This window comes from Megalops cyprinoides, chromosome 10 (genome assembly GCF_013368585.1).
Source record: "Megalops cyprinoides isolate fMegCyp1 chromosome 10, fMegCyp1.pri, whole genome shotgun sequence".
Taxonomy (NCBI): Eukaryota; Metazoa; Chordata; class Actinopteri; order Elopiformes; family Megalopidae; genus Megalops; species Megalops cyprinoides.
In genome coordinates this window covers 25,346,000-25,359,628 of record NC_050592.1, presented here as the reverse complement: position 1 = coordinate 25,359,628, position 13,629 = coordinate 25,346,000, and the positions used below count along the sequence as shown (strand labels likewise).

Sequence of the window (13,629 nt, the reverse complement as noted above, 5' to 3'; positions counted from 1 at the left end):
CACCATTTCCACAGTTTCACACATGAACAGCTTATCTCTTTTCCATTTCAACTTACTGTGCTAATGACTTCATTCGGGGGGAAGTCACTGTGTGCTTCCTGTTTAAAACAGGAGAACCAATAAAAACATTTAGTTAACAAGTTTCCTGATAGTTATAGCAAATTGAATTACCAGAAAAACATTCAGCTGAAGCCCCCCCTTTCCCCCCCCACAAACGGCCCCTGCAAATTGAATGTGCGCGTGAATTACCCATTGGTTGGCAGAATTATTTGTACTCTCCAAAGCGTTAATCGATCCCTTGTTGGTTGCAAACACAAGTTGCTGTGTGTGTGGTTGCGTGTATGCCTATGAATGTGAGGGTGTATATGTGTGCGTGTGCGTGTGCGTCCATGTCTGTCTGTCTGTCTGTATGTATGTGCGCTTCTGTATGTGGTACAGTATACCTTTCCATTTGTAAACTTGCAAACAGTGTACCTATTGTAGCTATGCCATGTTTGGGCATTGTTATTTACCAAATGTCTGCTATAAGGGTTTTGGTCTGCCTTTCATTCTTTCGCCTCAGAACTCAAAAAGGGTTTTCTTGTAAATTGTACGCAGAGAAAGCATTCTCAGTGGTACAGTATTCCAAATAATAGATTGTTTATACATGTGTAATTATGCTCAGCAGGATTATTGCTGACCTGAAGCTCCACTTAATTTCCTGCACTTCAGAACTACTTTGCCCCAGGTCTCCCTCCCTACAATCAATCTGCACCCTGCACAGGATGGAGGCTCATGTCACTGAGCTTTTAGAAAAAGGTACAGGTAAAATACTGCAGTAATTACCTTGTTATTATCACGCTAATAGGCTGTTATTTCCTATCATTAATCTATAGTCAGTAGACACACAAATCAAACGGGGAGGAGGGGGGGGGCAGTTAATCTTATCAACACAGTTGTAAAATAGCAGCCTTAAAATACACATTTCAGAACCCTTATTTCCATCGTCGCTAGAGACTGGGAGGGACGTACTAAATGGCTGTTTGAATTTTGTTGGGGGGGGTTGCGTGCCTCACCTTGTCCCTCAGCCCCACCTCCAAAACTCCCCAGACTGCTCCTCATGCACCCCTACCCTACCCTCCGAGACGTCACATCGAATCAAGCTATCGAGCATCACGCCTCTCCAGCACCGGCTATGCAGCTGTCGACAGGCTCCGGGGCTCAGGAAAAAAACAAACAAAAAAAAAAAAAAACGCAAGAGCAACGTTCTTCCAGATCGTCGACTCGAGCCGTCAGGTTGTTACCATGAGAAATGGCCCCGGGCTGCCAAAAACCTTTCCTTTTCCACAGACCATCTCTCCCCCCGTGCGCAGACGTCGTCCGAAAGCCACGGCGCATGGGCGGGAAAAGGGGGGGGGGGGGGGGGGTGACTTTTTGCATTTGCCTTTTTTCCTTTAACATCTGAGCAGTAATCCTGTTTCGTATTCCCCCGCTCCCACGAGCCGTAGCATCACTGCGACCTCTTTGTTTTCGCCCTGTGAAACTCGGAACCGCGCATGGAGGGAGCGGGTACAATGAATCAAAGCATCCCGACTCCCGTGTTCATCTCAGCGGTGGGAAGGTATCTCAGAATTTTAAAAAAAAGAGAATCAAATAATAACAAAAAGCATGGTTACATCACTGCCTTATCCGTTTCGCGCTCTCACAATAAAAAAACGCTGAAGGAATTTCATGGTCCCTGAGCATCGCCGCAAATTCTTTGAAAAGATATCTTCATGCGGTTATGGGCATATCAGATTAACAGTGAACATCTGTTTTCGGAAACAATAGCAGCAGAGGGATTTTTACTTGCCATGTAATGTCTGGCCTGACCAAAACCTGCTCGTGACAAATTTCAACCTGCATCAGGTTTGGCGGTGAATTCGAGCACTGCTTGGTGTGTTCCATACCCGCGGGAGTTTGCGCCGTGCTTCCGATGCACTGTGCACTCCATTGTAAAGGTTACTCAATAAAAGGGATTTGTGTATATTTGCCTAATGTGTTTATTTTGGCCATCTGTGGAAATCGATGGACACGCGGAGTGGCGGCATCACTCCGAAGGGGAAATCAACGGACTCCGTAGACGTGACCAGAGGGGCCTTCACCGTGTGGCAGGTAACAGATGCTGGAACGGCATGGAAGCATCTTTTTAATTACATTAATCTCATCGCAAAGATCCGCAAATGACAGGGACCATCGGATATTTAAGGCCAAGGTATTGGCAGGGATGTATACTACCATTTTCAAAACAAGCCTACATATACTCATGAGATTGTGACATTGATGCGGTAATTCATTATTTACTACATTTATTTTGGTCATACTGCCAATTTATTGCTAGATTCAGTAGGAAAATGTTATCTATCATTTTGTCTTTCAAAGCGGCTGACTCATAGTTAGGTATGATACATTTTATTGGAACAATCGATGACTCAGAACTTGGTCAGAACTGGAAGAACTTTCTGCAAAAAAAGCTGCACTTCTGCAAATGACCACATGGTGGAGGCTCACTGGCCAAATTATTCTTACCTCTGGTATTGAGTGAACAAGAAAAATCAAACCCAAAAACTTTCAAGGTGGTCAGCTGAAAGTGCTCTAATTCCTAGTAAACAAAATCTAAAATACACAACATTACATTTATGAGCAGTCTGAAACCTTTTCAGTATGAGAAATGGACTGAACCTTGAATGCGATTCCATACTCCTGGCACATCTCTCAGCACGTTCACTTACTAGTATGCAACTGACACACTACACGACAGGCAGCACATGACCATGAGCAGCCCAGGCCTTACCCACCCTGCTGTTTGCACTGTTGTGAATATTCAACATATGTGACAAGAGATTCAAACAAAACAAAACAGCAGTATAGAATAGTGATAAGGAGCAGGGCTTGTAACTGAAAGGTTGCTGGTTCAATTCCCAGCTGGGGCACTGCTGTCATACCCTTGGGCGTGGTTTCTAACCCAGAATTGCCTCAGTAAGTGTCCAGCTGAATAAATGGACAACATGTAACAACTGTAACCTATGTAAGTTGCTCTGGATAAGACTGCCAGCTAAACGACAATGACGTAATATAACGTTAAAAAAAAACAAGATTTCAGATGGGAAAGATATTGCATGTTCAGAAATGGTTTACAGTTTATTGTGCCCATAAAAACCTCACTCCCCCATCCTTTGTTCCGGATGAAGCACTGCCTCTGGAGCACTTGAGCAAAGTATCCGTTTTAAGTAAGATTAAGAGGGAATGAGAGACAGGGCGACAGCACAACATGCATGGCTCATTCTGCTGCACAAACAGAGAGAGGCCAGAGACAGTACTGTCAGTACTACTGCCCTTTTCCAGGGCTCTGCCCACTGTCCTCAGAACAGTGTGACTTGGAGCTTATATGAGAGGGTATTAAGGAAAAGGATCTCCCTCGGGCAGCGACGAACACACGAGCTGAGTTTGAGAGGTTAACAGGCCTCCAACGCTCCCACTCCTGTCTTCTTTAAGCACGCCATTTTGATCTCGCTTTTGAAGCATAAATCTGTTAAGCCCTTCGGAGTGGCTTTTTCCAATTAAAAGAAATCCACTGTGTCAGGTATACAAATTTTGAATTGTCTACCCACTGCACTGGCAAGATTTGTGTATCAGCCAGTGCTGCAAATGATAATAGACTGCTTAACTAGCAGAATCCACAGCTCCATAACTAAGATGCGCCGTCAGGAGGAGGACTAATAGCCTTAAACACTCAGCTGAATCAGAGGATCCTGGCTGAGAAAACGAGGCAAGGATAAAATCCTTCTGGAAAATATGAGGTGCATTATAACTGATCCAAAATAACTAACTGAATGAAGCAGGCTGAGGGTTGGCCTGACCTGCACCTCCCATGATGCTCTGCTGCATCGCTGTGGCATGGTAGGATCCAGCAGTTTTCAACCACTTTGTTTTTCCCCCTCGAGATTGAGGCTTGGGTGACAGATCTCGCTTCATGGAGACTTCTCCCTCTCAGTGAGTCAGCTCAGGATTGCAGCGATGGGGTGATGTGTCCCGCACACGTCAGGAATGAGAGCCCGCTGCCACATGTGTGACAATCAGGGACCGTTGCCAGCGCACAGAACTGGGAACGTGTCACTGTGGGTAACTGATCTAATGATTGCTTGTGGCACTGGCTAAACCAACTCATTAACCGCGACACGTCACCATCCAGCGTCAACAGAGGGAGAACAAGGACATGGACAGGAATGTTTTACTGCATTTCATAACTATAATTTATTGGGTTCATTCATGTTTCTGTGTGTGTGTGTGTGTGTGTGTGTGTGTGTGTGTGTGTGAGTGTGTGTGTGTATGGCATATTCAGAATTCATTCTGAATTCACTCAATTCCATTGTTAGTTACTGGTATTTATAGTTAATATTGTCATTTCATTACTGGCTTTAAATCTTCTCTGATCTCACAAATTCTCTATAATCTCCTTCTTTATTGGTGCTGAGATCTCAGCCTGTCTTCTCCTGCCACTCCTTGCCAGCCTCTGTTTCTGTCCCCGGTGTTGTCTTCTCACTCAGTTACTGCGCCCTGAACACAGCCGCTGTCCTTCCCATTTTTGTTCCCTGACACAGCCTCCCTCTGTCATGCCTATGAGACCCAGCGAGGGAGAGGCAGAGAGTAAGAGAGACACAGCTAGCCAGAGAGAGGGAGAGGAGAAGCACAGAGAGAGAAAAAAAAAAAAACAGAGAAAGAAAGAAACAGAAAGAGACAGGAAAGGGGATGAAAGAGAATGAGAGAGAATTTGCACAGGTAAATAGGGTAAGAAAGGGCTGCAATTTTAGGCCAGCATTGTTCAATATTTATAGTCATCCAAATGGGAACAATTTTGAGGCAGTCTGTAGTCCCTGGCTGCACATTACATGACACATGCATTAGATTCTCTAATGATCTAAGCAGATTATCTGGTCCGGCTAACTCCCTCGAACAAGGCCTGCAGTAGATCCTGGATCTGTGCTGTCAGAAATGGGCACTGGCGGTCCATTTAGATAATACAGGAATTATGGTTTTCCAGAGGAAATCCCCATCCCAGACAAACAGAGAATAACCAACAGAGAAAATCGTTGTCTTACCAAGCAAATCAGAACTCTTTTAAACACAAAGTCTTAAAAAGCAACCAGCTCTCCCCAGTTAAGGACTGTCTCAACCAGCAAGTTTTTAGTTCTTACAGGCATCCATCTGGAATCAGTCAGCCTCAAATCCAAATCACAAACACACAACTCAACTCAACAAATTTCACATTTCTAAAATTTACCTCCCTTTCAAAAACAGATGCACTGAAGACCAGACAAATGGAAAAAATGAAGATATAACCCAATTTTTTGGAACCCTAAACAAAAACATCATAAAACCATGAAAAGGAAAAAAAAACTACATGACTAAAATGCTATGCACTCTATTGCACACTAATGCAGTCACTCTGAATCGCAACAGAAATATTGCAATCTACTGCCCTGATCAAATATACAGACAGGTATTGAGAACCTTGTATCCCATTTGAACTTTCTCTCAGACATGAGTCCTGTCCTACTAATACCTAAGGAAAAGTGAAAGGACACCCTACAGTAACTCTAGTCAGTGTTACTTAGTGTATGGTGTGCATATGTGCTGCTCTGTTTGCACAGGTCTTAGGGAGCAGCCATGCGACCAGGCTGGGGAGGGTACTGGTAGTTTGAAGCTTTGCATTATCATCTGTTATTTAGACTGTTTTGTGGTGTCTTGTTTTGCTCTGACAACACAGATCCGTCTGATCCGGTGCCAGTAAAAGCTCATTTACATTTGAATTTGAATTTACGAGTGCAGGAACCGAGGAGTGTCTGGGAGGTCCGCCGGGTTGGAGGTTGTGGTGGTGGGTTGGGGGCACTACGGTTACAGCTATGCTCCTGCGCTATACTGAGTCTGAGGCCTGGTGAGACAGGGAATACAGATATGTAACCCTGTATGTGAGAGGGTGAAAGAAAGGGGAGAAATGAGGGGAACTGAGAGAGATGCACACTCACTCACACTTACAGAAAAGGAGAGACAGCGAGGCAGAGATTTGAGAACATAAAAATAGAGGGCATGGGGTTAAACCAAACAGGGAGTGTGAGTCAGCGAGCGAGCACCAGGCTGAAAGATACAGAGAGAGAGAGGAGGAGGAGGAGGATTCCGGGAGGTGTTTGGCAGACGGGGAGGAGGAAGAAGAAGGGACAAAGAGAGAAATTGCAAGAGAGAAGCATATTCTTGACTCTCTTGTTCTCTTGGGAAGGGTGAGATGTGACAGGCGACAGGTAACAAGCTCCTGAGAGGAGATCAGAAGTATCCTGAGCCCTGAGCGTGAAGGAGAGGAGAAAGGGGTGGGGGGGCATTACCAGTGCTGTGTCCTAAATACAAAGGATCAACTCTGTCTCCAGGGATACCTGTCTCCTTGGATACTTGACAGATACACAGCAGGCCTACGACCGTTCATTCATTCATTCCCTCAACCATAAAGAAGTATTTAAATAAAGACATATATGAGTAAGTAAATAAATTGATTAATTACTAAGTGAAGAGACGAACTACAGATGGAAGGTATTTCACCAATCTCATTATCTGGCTCTTTTCTAACCTCTCCCAAGATGCCTATGAAAGGAAGTTAGCTGTTGTCATAGTTTTTCTTAATTGGACAGGCAGGGTAGAGTACAGCGTTGACAATGCAAAGGATGCTAACAACGCTGCTATCTGAAACTGTATTGTATGCAACAAGTACAACAAGATTGCACGAAAACATGTATTTTTGGATCCTGAGTATCAGAAATGGATGGCAGGGAGAAGACAGCAGTAACAGCTAATGTGAAATTTGAAGGAGCAGGCTGACATCGCAGTGAGCCGTGTTATGTCGGCACAGATTAAGGTATGCCACATCATGTTGAGCATGACACTGAAAAGATGAACAGGAGCAGGCGGGACTTACAAAAGCACACAGACCAATCAGAGCAAGGACTCACAAACAGGAAGTAGACAGGCGGCTACAACGAACCGTAAGGTTCCAAGCGAGTCACGTGATAAAAGGCAAGTCTTACAACTGAAAGGAAGGACCAATCCATAAGAGTCATACCCCAAGCCATATGAGGAGATGTATTGTAGATACTGTAGACCAGCTGAAGCAGACAGGACTTAGGGACCATGGTCCCAGGAGCTTGCCTGGTGGCACTGTACACTGGCCTGGCACACGAGCCGCTCGACACCATGCCAGATGGAGGCCGGGCCAACCCAGCTGCCGGAAAAATGCCTGATGGGTTCTGTTCCAAATGCCTCGCGCAGCATGTGGCAAACAGAGGGCCAAATCACGAATCCCAAATCCAAAACCAACAGCTCTCTAACAAACAGAGAGCAGCCGCCGCTCTCCACTAACAGGTTTTTAATTTGTGGGTAGTGGCAGGGTCACTGTTTTCCTCTGAATGTTTTTTCCAGCGAAGACTCGGGAGGAGGAAGTTTCAGACAGCCCCGCAAGCTGTTACCCTTCCTGCTAAATCAGTTTTACTTGCAAACAAATCAACGAACCCACACGTCTTCCCCCACCCCGTTCCTGAGCGCCTCTCCACCTTAATGCAGCTGTCTGGCCTCCTTCAGGCAGACATTCCAGGCCAGCATTTCCCAAACTTCTCCTGGAGGACCCCTTGTCCTGCATGTTTTAGATCTCTCCCTGCTCCACACAGCTGAGCACTACACTTCTCTTGCACTCAAAACCAAAGATGAACCTAACTCACACCCTTTCACACACCCTCTTTCTGGGATAAATACTGTACAATAAACGCATTACTTTGTTCTGGAATTTGTGTCCTAAATTCCAGCCTCGATTATAAGGGAGCACTGTTACTGACCCTGAGGGCTTTTATTTCAAATTTATTTTTTAATAACCTGACTGGAGCTGTTATTTTCTCTTTTTATTGGGTGAACTCAGTCCTGGGCTCCAGCTCATGTGAATCAGGAGACAGAGAGACCCGTACATGACTGTGCTGGATCTCCAGCCAAACGCCACGCGTAGCTTTTAGCCTGTAGTAAAATTGTGACTGTAGTCTTTGTTTCCATTATTTCAGGTTCAGCATTTTGACCTGATGTAAGGCTGCTGCTAGCAATGTGGGTTAGTGTACTCCACACCGCCAAAGTGCGTGTTCCTCCAACAGCTGTCACTCTGGGGGAACCCCCAGAGACCCCCTGACAGACAGATCGATAAGGAAAAGCCACTGTGCTGAGGGGCGAAGGGACAGAATAGAACCGCTGTTTTGCTCCCCCCCCTCCCTTTACCTCACTATTCTTCCTTTTTGTCTCGTCCCTCTTTCCTTCCCACAACTTCTTTCTTTCAATCTCTGTCTCTCTCAAACTGCCTACCCTTTCTCTCGCTCAGCCTCCGTTGTGAAAACAGCCTCACAATGAGGGATGGCTGAATAACATGTTCTCCCTTCCGACAAAGCGAGCCCAGGATTTTCCACCTCTGCCGGAGTTGGATAAGCAGCTATGGATGTCACAGAGACCAAAACGGCCTTACTCCCCGGGCAACAGAAATCTATTGAGACGTGTCAGTTTGTATTCCCACACACCATTGTCCGTCACATTTAAGGGACAGAATGAGGTCTAAATCAAATCGACATCGATTGGGAAACTGCGCTTAGTCCCACATGTAGCGTATCACTCGATAACGGTCGATGAGTCAAACTTAAAGATCGAGCACAATCAGGCCTCCTTGGTTTGGTAATACAGTCTGCCATAAGGTATCCAACTGAAGGATCTCTTCCAACTAAACAAAACATGTGCAGAGACAATGTGAATGTGCTTCACTTCAACAGGCATCTCCTAAAAGCTAAACAAAATGGTTGGCGATCATGTGACTGCCCCTGACCTTGAGAGGACTGGAGGACACTAAGAGATGTGAGGAACCCACACACTAACTCGTTCCATGGCCAGCAGCTGCAATCAGCGCCTTTATCGAGAGCGTCAAGGCTAAAAGCAGGCCGGATGGAGCATAATCTGAACAAGATTAGAGCACACTGTGTAAATTAGACAGAAGGTAAAGCAATTAGCGGGGAGAGAAATTATGCTAATGAGCCCGGCGAGCTTGTTAGGTCATTTTCATTATGCATGTTAAGCCGTGACTCGGGGCAGGCTTCTTTTTTTCTGGTGAAGATTAATTATTGCTTAAAGAAAAATAGGTGCAGAATTAGACTTCATAATTCACTGTGCACAAACAAAATCCAAACACCTCACTTTCCAGGATAAAATTAAGAAGATTATTTGTTATCCTCAGTTTTTTTTTGTACATTTCCTGCATATTTTGAAATGCAAAAATGATACTCCTGCCAAAAAAAAGAAAAGAAAAACTAATATAATGAGCGTTTCCAGGCCAGCTGGAACTTCAGCGACTAAGTCTCTTTTCCTGGGGATGCAGTGTAGTACCTGCTTTTGATTCCTTAGGTCAGAGTGTCAGAGAGATGAAACAGTGGCTGACGTGATGCACCGTGGGTAAACATTTCCCCTGCTCTACCAAAGACAGCCTTTGCCACCCACACAGTGCAGAAACAGGGCAGGCATACATTCCTCAACAAAATATATATGTGTATGTGTATATATGTGCGATGTAGGTAGCTATATTGCTTGTTGCTTTTAAAGATGAAAGAGCAGTATGCTTTTATTTAATTTAAGTGCATTTTTTGCCAGATGCCTATTTGTTGTATTTATGGATGTTCTGTGTTTTATTGTGGTTCTTTTTACTCATACTGGATGTTGTTTATTTCATGTACTGTATCATGCAATATTAGCGTTGCTGTTCTGGACAAGAGCATCTGTTATATTCATACCCCTGACTAAACAGGAACAAAAAATGGTATGAAAGAAAAAGAAACAATGTATGTATGGGATCATTGTTTTCTTCTAATTTTGTTTTTGAAAATGTCATACTTCAATAATAAGTCTTAATCACTGCACACATCAGACTCAGATTATTCACAAAAATGATTTTTTTCCTGAAAATACAATTGTCAAATTTATATACATCTTTATAATTATTATTATTATTTGTTCTGGCACTTCTGAGTGGGATTTTTGACCATTCCCTCCAGCAGTGAACTAGTTTGTGAACTGATTTCAACCACAAATGCTGGACTGAAGTGAGGAGTGAATCTCGATATGCGCTATTAAGGACATTTGTTTCGTGCTCCAGTAACCATTTATTCATAGATTTGAAAGAATATTTTGGACCATTGTCATGCTTGAATGCTCACTTTCAGCAAAGTTTGAGATTCTTGGTAGAAGACACCAGGTTTGTGGGCAAAATGTCCTGCTACAAGTTCATAACTCCCTCAAATTTAAAAAAGACTCCTGGACATGTAGATCCAGAATGACCCAAAAACATTATAAAGCCCCCACCATATTTCACAGTGAGTGTGAATTCTTTTTCTACATAAGCCTCACCTTTTTATGCCAAACACAAAGCTGATGACTATGTCCATGTCTGTTATTTCATCTGACTATGAGATGTGATTAAAGTTGTCATTCAGCTATAGTCTGGAAAATTCACATTGTCTAAAATACCTCCATTTATGGCTTGCCTTCAAAGGAGGTTTCTTCCTTGTAACCCTGCCATGAATGCAATACTTACACAGGAAACTTTGAATGCTTATTTTTACCATTTTATAGGCTGAAGATACAAGTTTTTATCAGTTGCTTACTGCTCAATCTGCCTCTACCAGTAGCTTTACTCTTCTTAACAAGTGGCACAATGGGCACAACAATGAAAAACAGCAGAATCTGACTTCTTGTGACTTCTCTATCTTCCCTCTTGTGAGGGTCATTTACCATGTATCTACAGTCTTCAGACAGCTCTCTGACCTTAACCATGATAATGCGCGTGACTGATGAGTCTTTTATGTGTGCTAGCTCCTTTTACACCACAGTGAAACATGATGCCTTCAAAAGACTTCATACAATTCAAAAGATTCTAACCTCCAATAAGCAGAATGTCGGGGCTGATGTGTCGATTTTTTTAAGGTATGAATACATGTGAACCTCATATTTCCTGGATTAAAAGTCACTGTCCATTTGTGAATTTGCTCTGTGCAATGTCAGAAGGACTATATAAATATTTGGTAGTTTGACATTAATTCATATTATCTGATTGGCTGATTAGATCAATATGGCGCCACAGTCAGCCACCTCAGTTTGTTGTATAACTACTGTGTTCGTTGTATCACTATTGTTATTCGGTATTTGTTGTATGAAAGCACTATGAGAGACACTGGAACTGGAGTCAAATTCCTTGCAAGTTTAAAAGCATGCTTGGCCAATAAAGTTTGATTCTGATGTCATTTATGGTTGTCATGCAATAAAACAGCTTCCACCATTGTTTCCCCACTCGGTCCAATCCGTCATGGAGCAACGCGCAGGTTACACTTAAACGCTGCCCATACTTAAGGACAGAGGACTGTAAATAAAATGTACAAATGAAGCAGTTAATCAAACGTTCAGGAAACCTTTCGCTGTGTCAATATGCATTAGGCGCTGACTGATTGCCATTTGCCTAATTAATCAATCCGGCATTCCAACTTGCATTCCATTAATTCCTTGACAAGCCAGTCACCGTGCAACCCTCACATGCATAAATCTCTCTTGTTTGCTCTGGAAAAAATAACTGTTATTAATCTGCCCTCTAAGAACTGATGGTTTGGGGGGGGGGGGGGGTTAAAATGCAAAGCCTTGTGGGATTGGGTTGGTGGGTTGTCAATGAATTATTTGTAATTTCTACGCCTCAGAAGGAGCTGGGTTAGGCCCACAACGGCTAGGCCAAACGTGAAAGGAGGGAGACATGCTAACTAGCGCTCTGAGTAAGCTGCTTCCTGGGCTCTGGGTCTTTAATTAATCCCATGCGAAAAGTGTCAGGCAAATTTACCCTCTGACCCTCCCTGCATGGTGAGAGACGGGCATAGCGAAGGGCGCTGCCCAGAGATGGCAGACTGACTAACTCCAACAGCAAAACAACCGCAGCACAAGCATCAAGCTACACAGCAATGTTAGATTTTGCATAGTGAGTCGTAGTCCTACATCATCAACATACCTGACGAAAAGGAAAAAAAGAAACAACCCTTTGGCAGGGGTTGCACTGATGGTTCCTTCACCAAACACAGGCTGGGGCCTAAGCTGTTTACTGCACATTGCTTTTTACCACATTAACGGTTGTTTTGGCCAGTGTCCTAAAACCCAAACTTGGATTTCAGGCTCTCTCTCTGTGTTCTGAAGAGTTCATATTTGGCTGTGCTCCCAGATATGCCTGAGTGAAAGAGTGCTAAAAAAATGGTCAATATGGTCTCTGTGCACTTATCAGAGTGATTAGACCTTGGAACAGGTGCCCGGGCTATAGATACCACGACAGCAATGAAAATCTAGGGCTCTAAACCCATCAAAGCCACGGGGTCATGAGTTTAAATCTTGGGTTGACACGGCAGGTGTACCATAAAAGGCGTACCATAAAGCAAGCCTTTTTTCATGAATTCCAAAATGGAAATGTACCCCTGGAAGGTACTGATGGGCAAGAGGGGCTTTATGAACACCATATTGGGCGGGATGCTTGTCAATCATCGCACAGCAAAGCATCAGCTCATTTCATCATCGCAATGCCACACAAAATCATGCTGAAAGTTAACCCAAGGATAGCTTTCATTATTTTTTAAGGTCACTCTTTTTATAGGGATGGTGCACCCAGCTCCCCTCACTTGACCTTGAGCGATTTACATTTTTTAAACATTAAGGTTATCCCTTTTAAGCATGACTGGGGCTTTACCGTCATAAATCCGTCCAGGAGGCCCGAATCCGGCTTGGGTGGCGCCTGCAGTCGCTCCATGGACCATTTTTCAATGATGGAGGACACCTGGGTGTTCTCGGTGTTGAGGATTCGGAAGCCCGTCATGTTCACCCCGCTGTAGCGGTACGGCTCCACATCTAGGGCAAAGAGGTCCTGGTGGGGGAAAGATTGATTCACTGCCATTAAAAAGGCAGACCTGCCTTTATACTTTATAAATATACTGAAAGGTGTGGTTTATTATATACAACGCATTACTAATAGTTGATAAAACATTAGCGGAACTTGTGCAGAAATGTTATACAGTTTAAAAAAGGAACTAATACCTCGTAGGAGTAATTGAATAGAAGCTAAAATGTCAAATGACATAGTGCTTTATTTATGTCTGTATGAAGTGTAATTGTGAAGCTGCTGTTGGATACAAATTCAGAAACACACAGCTCAAATGCAGGACAAAAGGCGTACATACTGCCCTTTTACCAAACAGACGCACATGCACACACACACACACACACACACACACACACAAACACACACGAACGCACACAAACTCTCCAGAAAATGATCTCCAGGAAATTACACCACCATCTCGAGTGAAATTTGGCAGAAAATAAGGGCCATATGTCAGCTCTCTGTGGCTGGTGTGTGGCTTCTGGTGGGTGAATTAAATTCACAGTTCTGGGACTGGTTTCTGCCAAACACATTGTCGGATCAGTGTTCTTCTTCTTCACTTTTCCTCTTCTTTTTTTCGTACTTTTTTGCATTAATGCCAACAT

The 13,629-nt window shown here is 43.8% G+C and overlaps 1 protein-coding gene across 1 annotated transcript in view; it reads right to left on the bottom strand.

Annotated features, from left to right (window-relative positions):
- grik2 (glutamate receptor, ionotropic, kainate 2) overlaps window positions 1–13,629 on the bottom strand; it is a 156,887-nt gene that overhangs the window by 74,156 nt on the left and 69,102 nt on the right. The window contains exon 7 of the mRNA XM_036539268.1: window positions 12,836–13,009. Within this exon, the coding sequence (XP_036395161.1) occupies window positions 12,836–13,009 (174 nt within the window). The remainder of the gene's footprint in view (window positions 1–12,835; window positions 13,010–13,629) is intronic.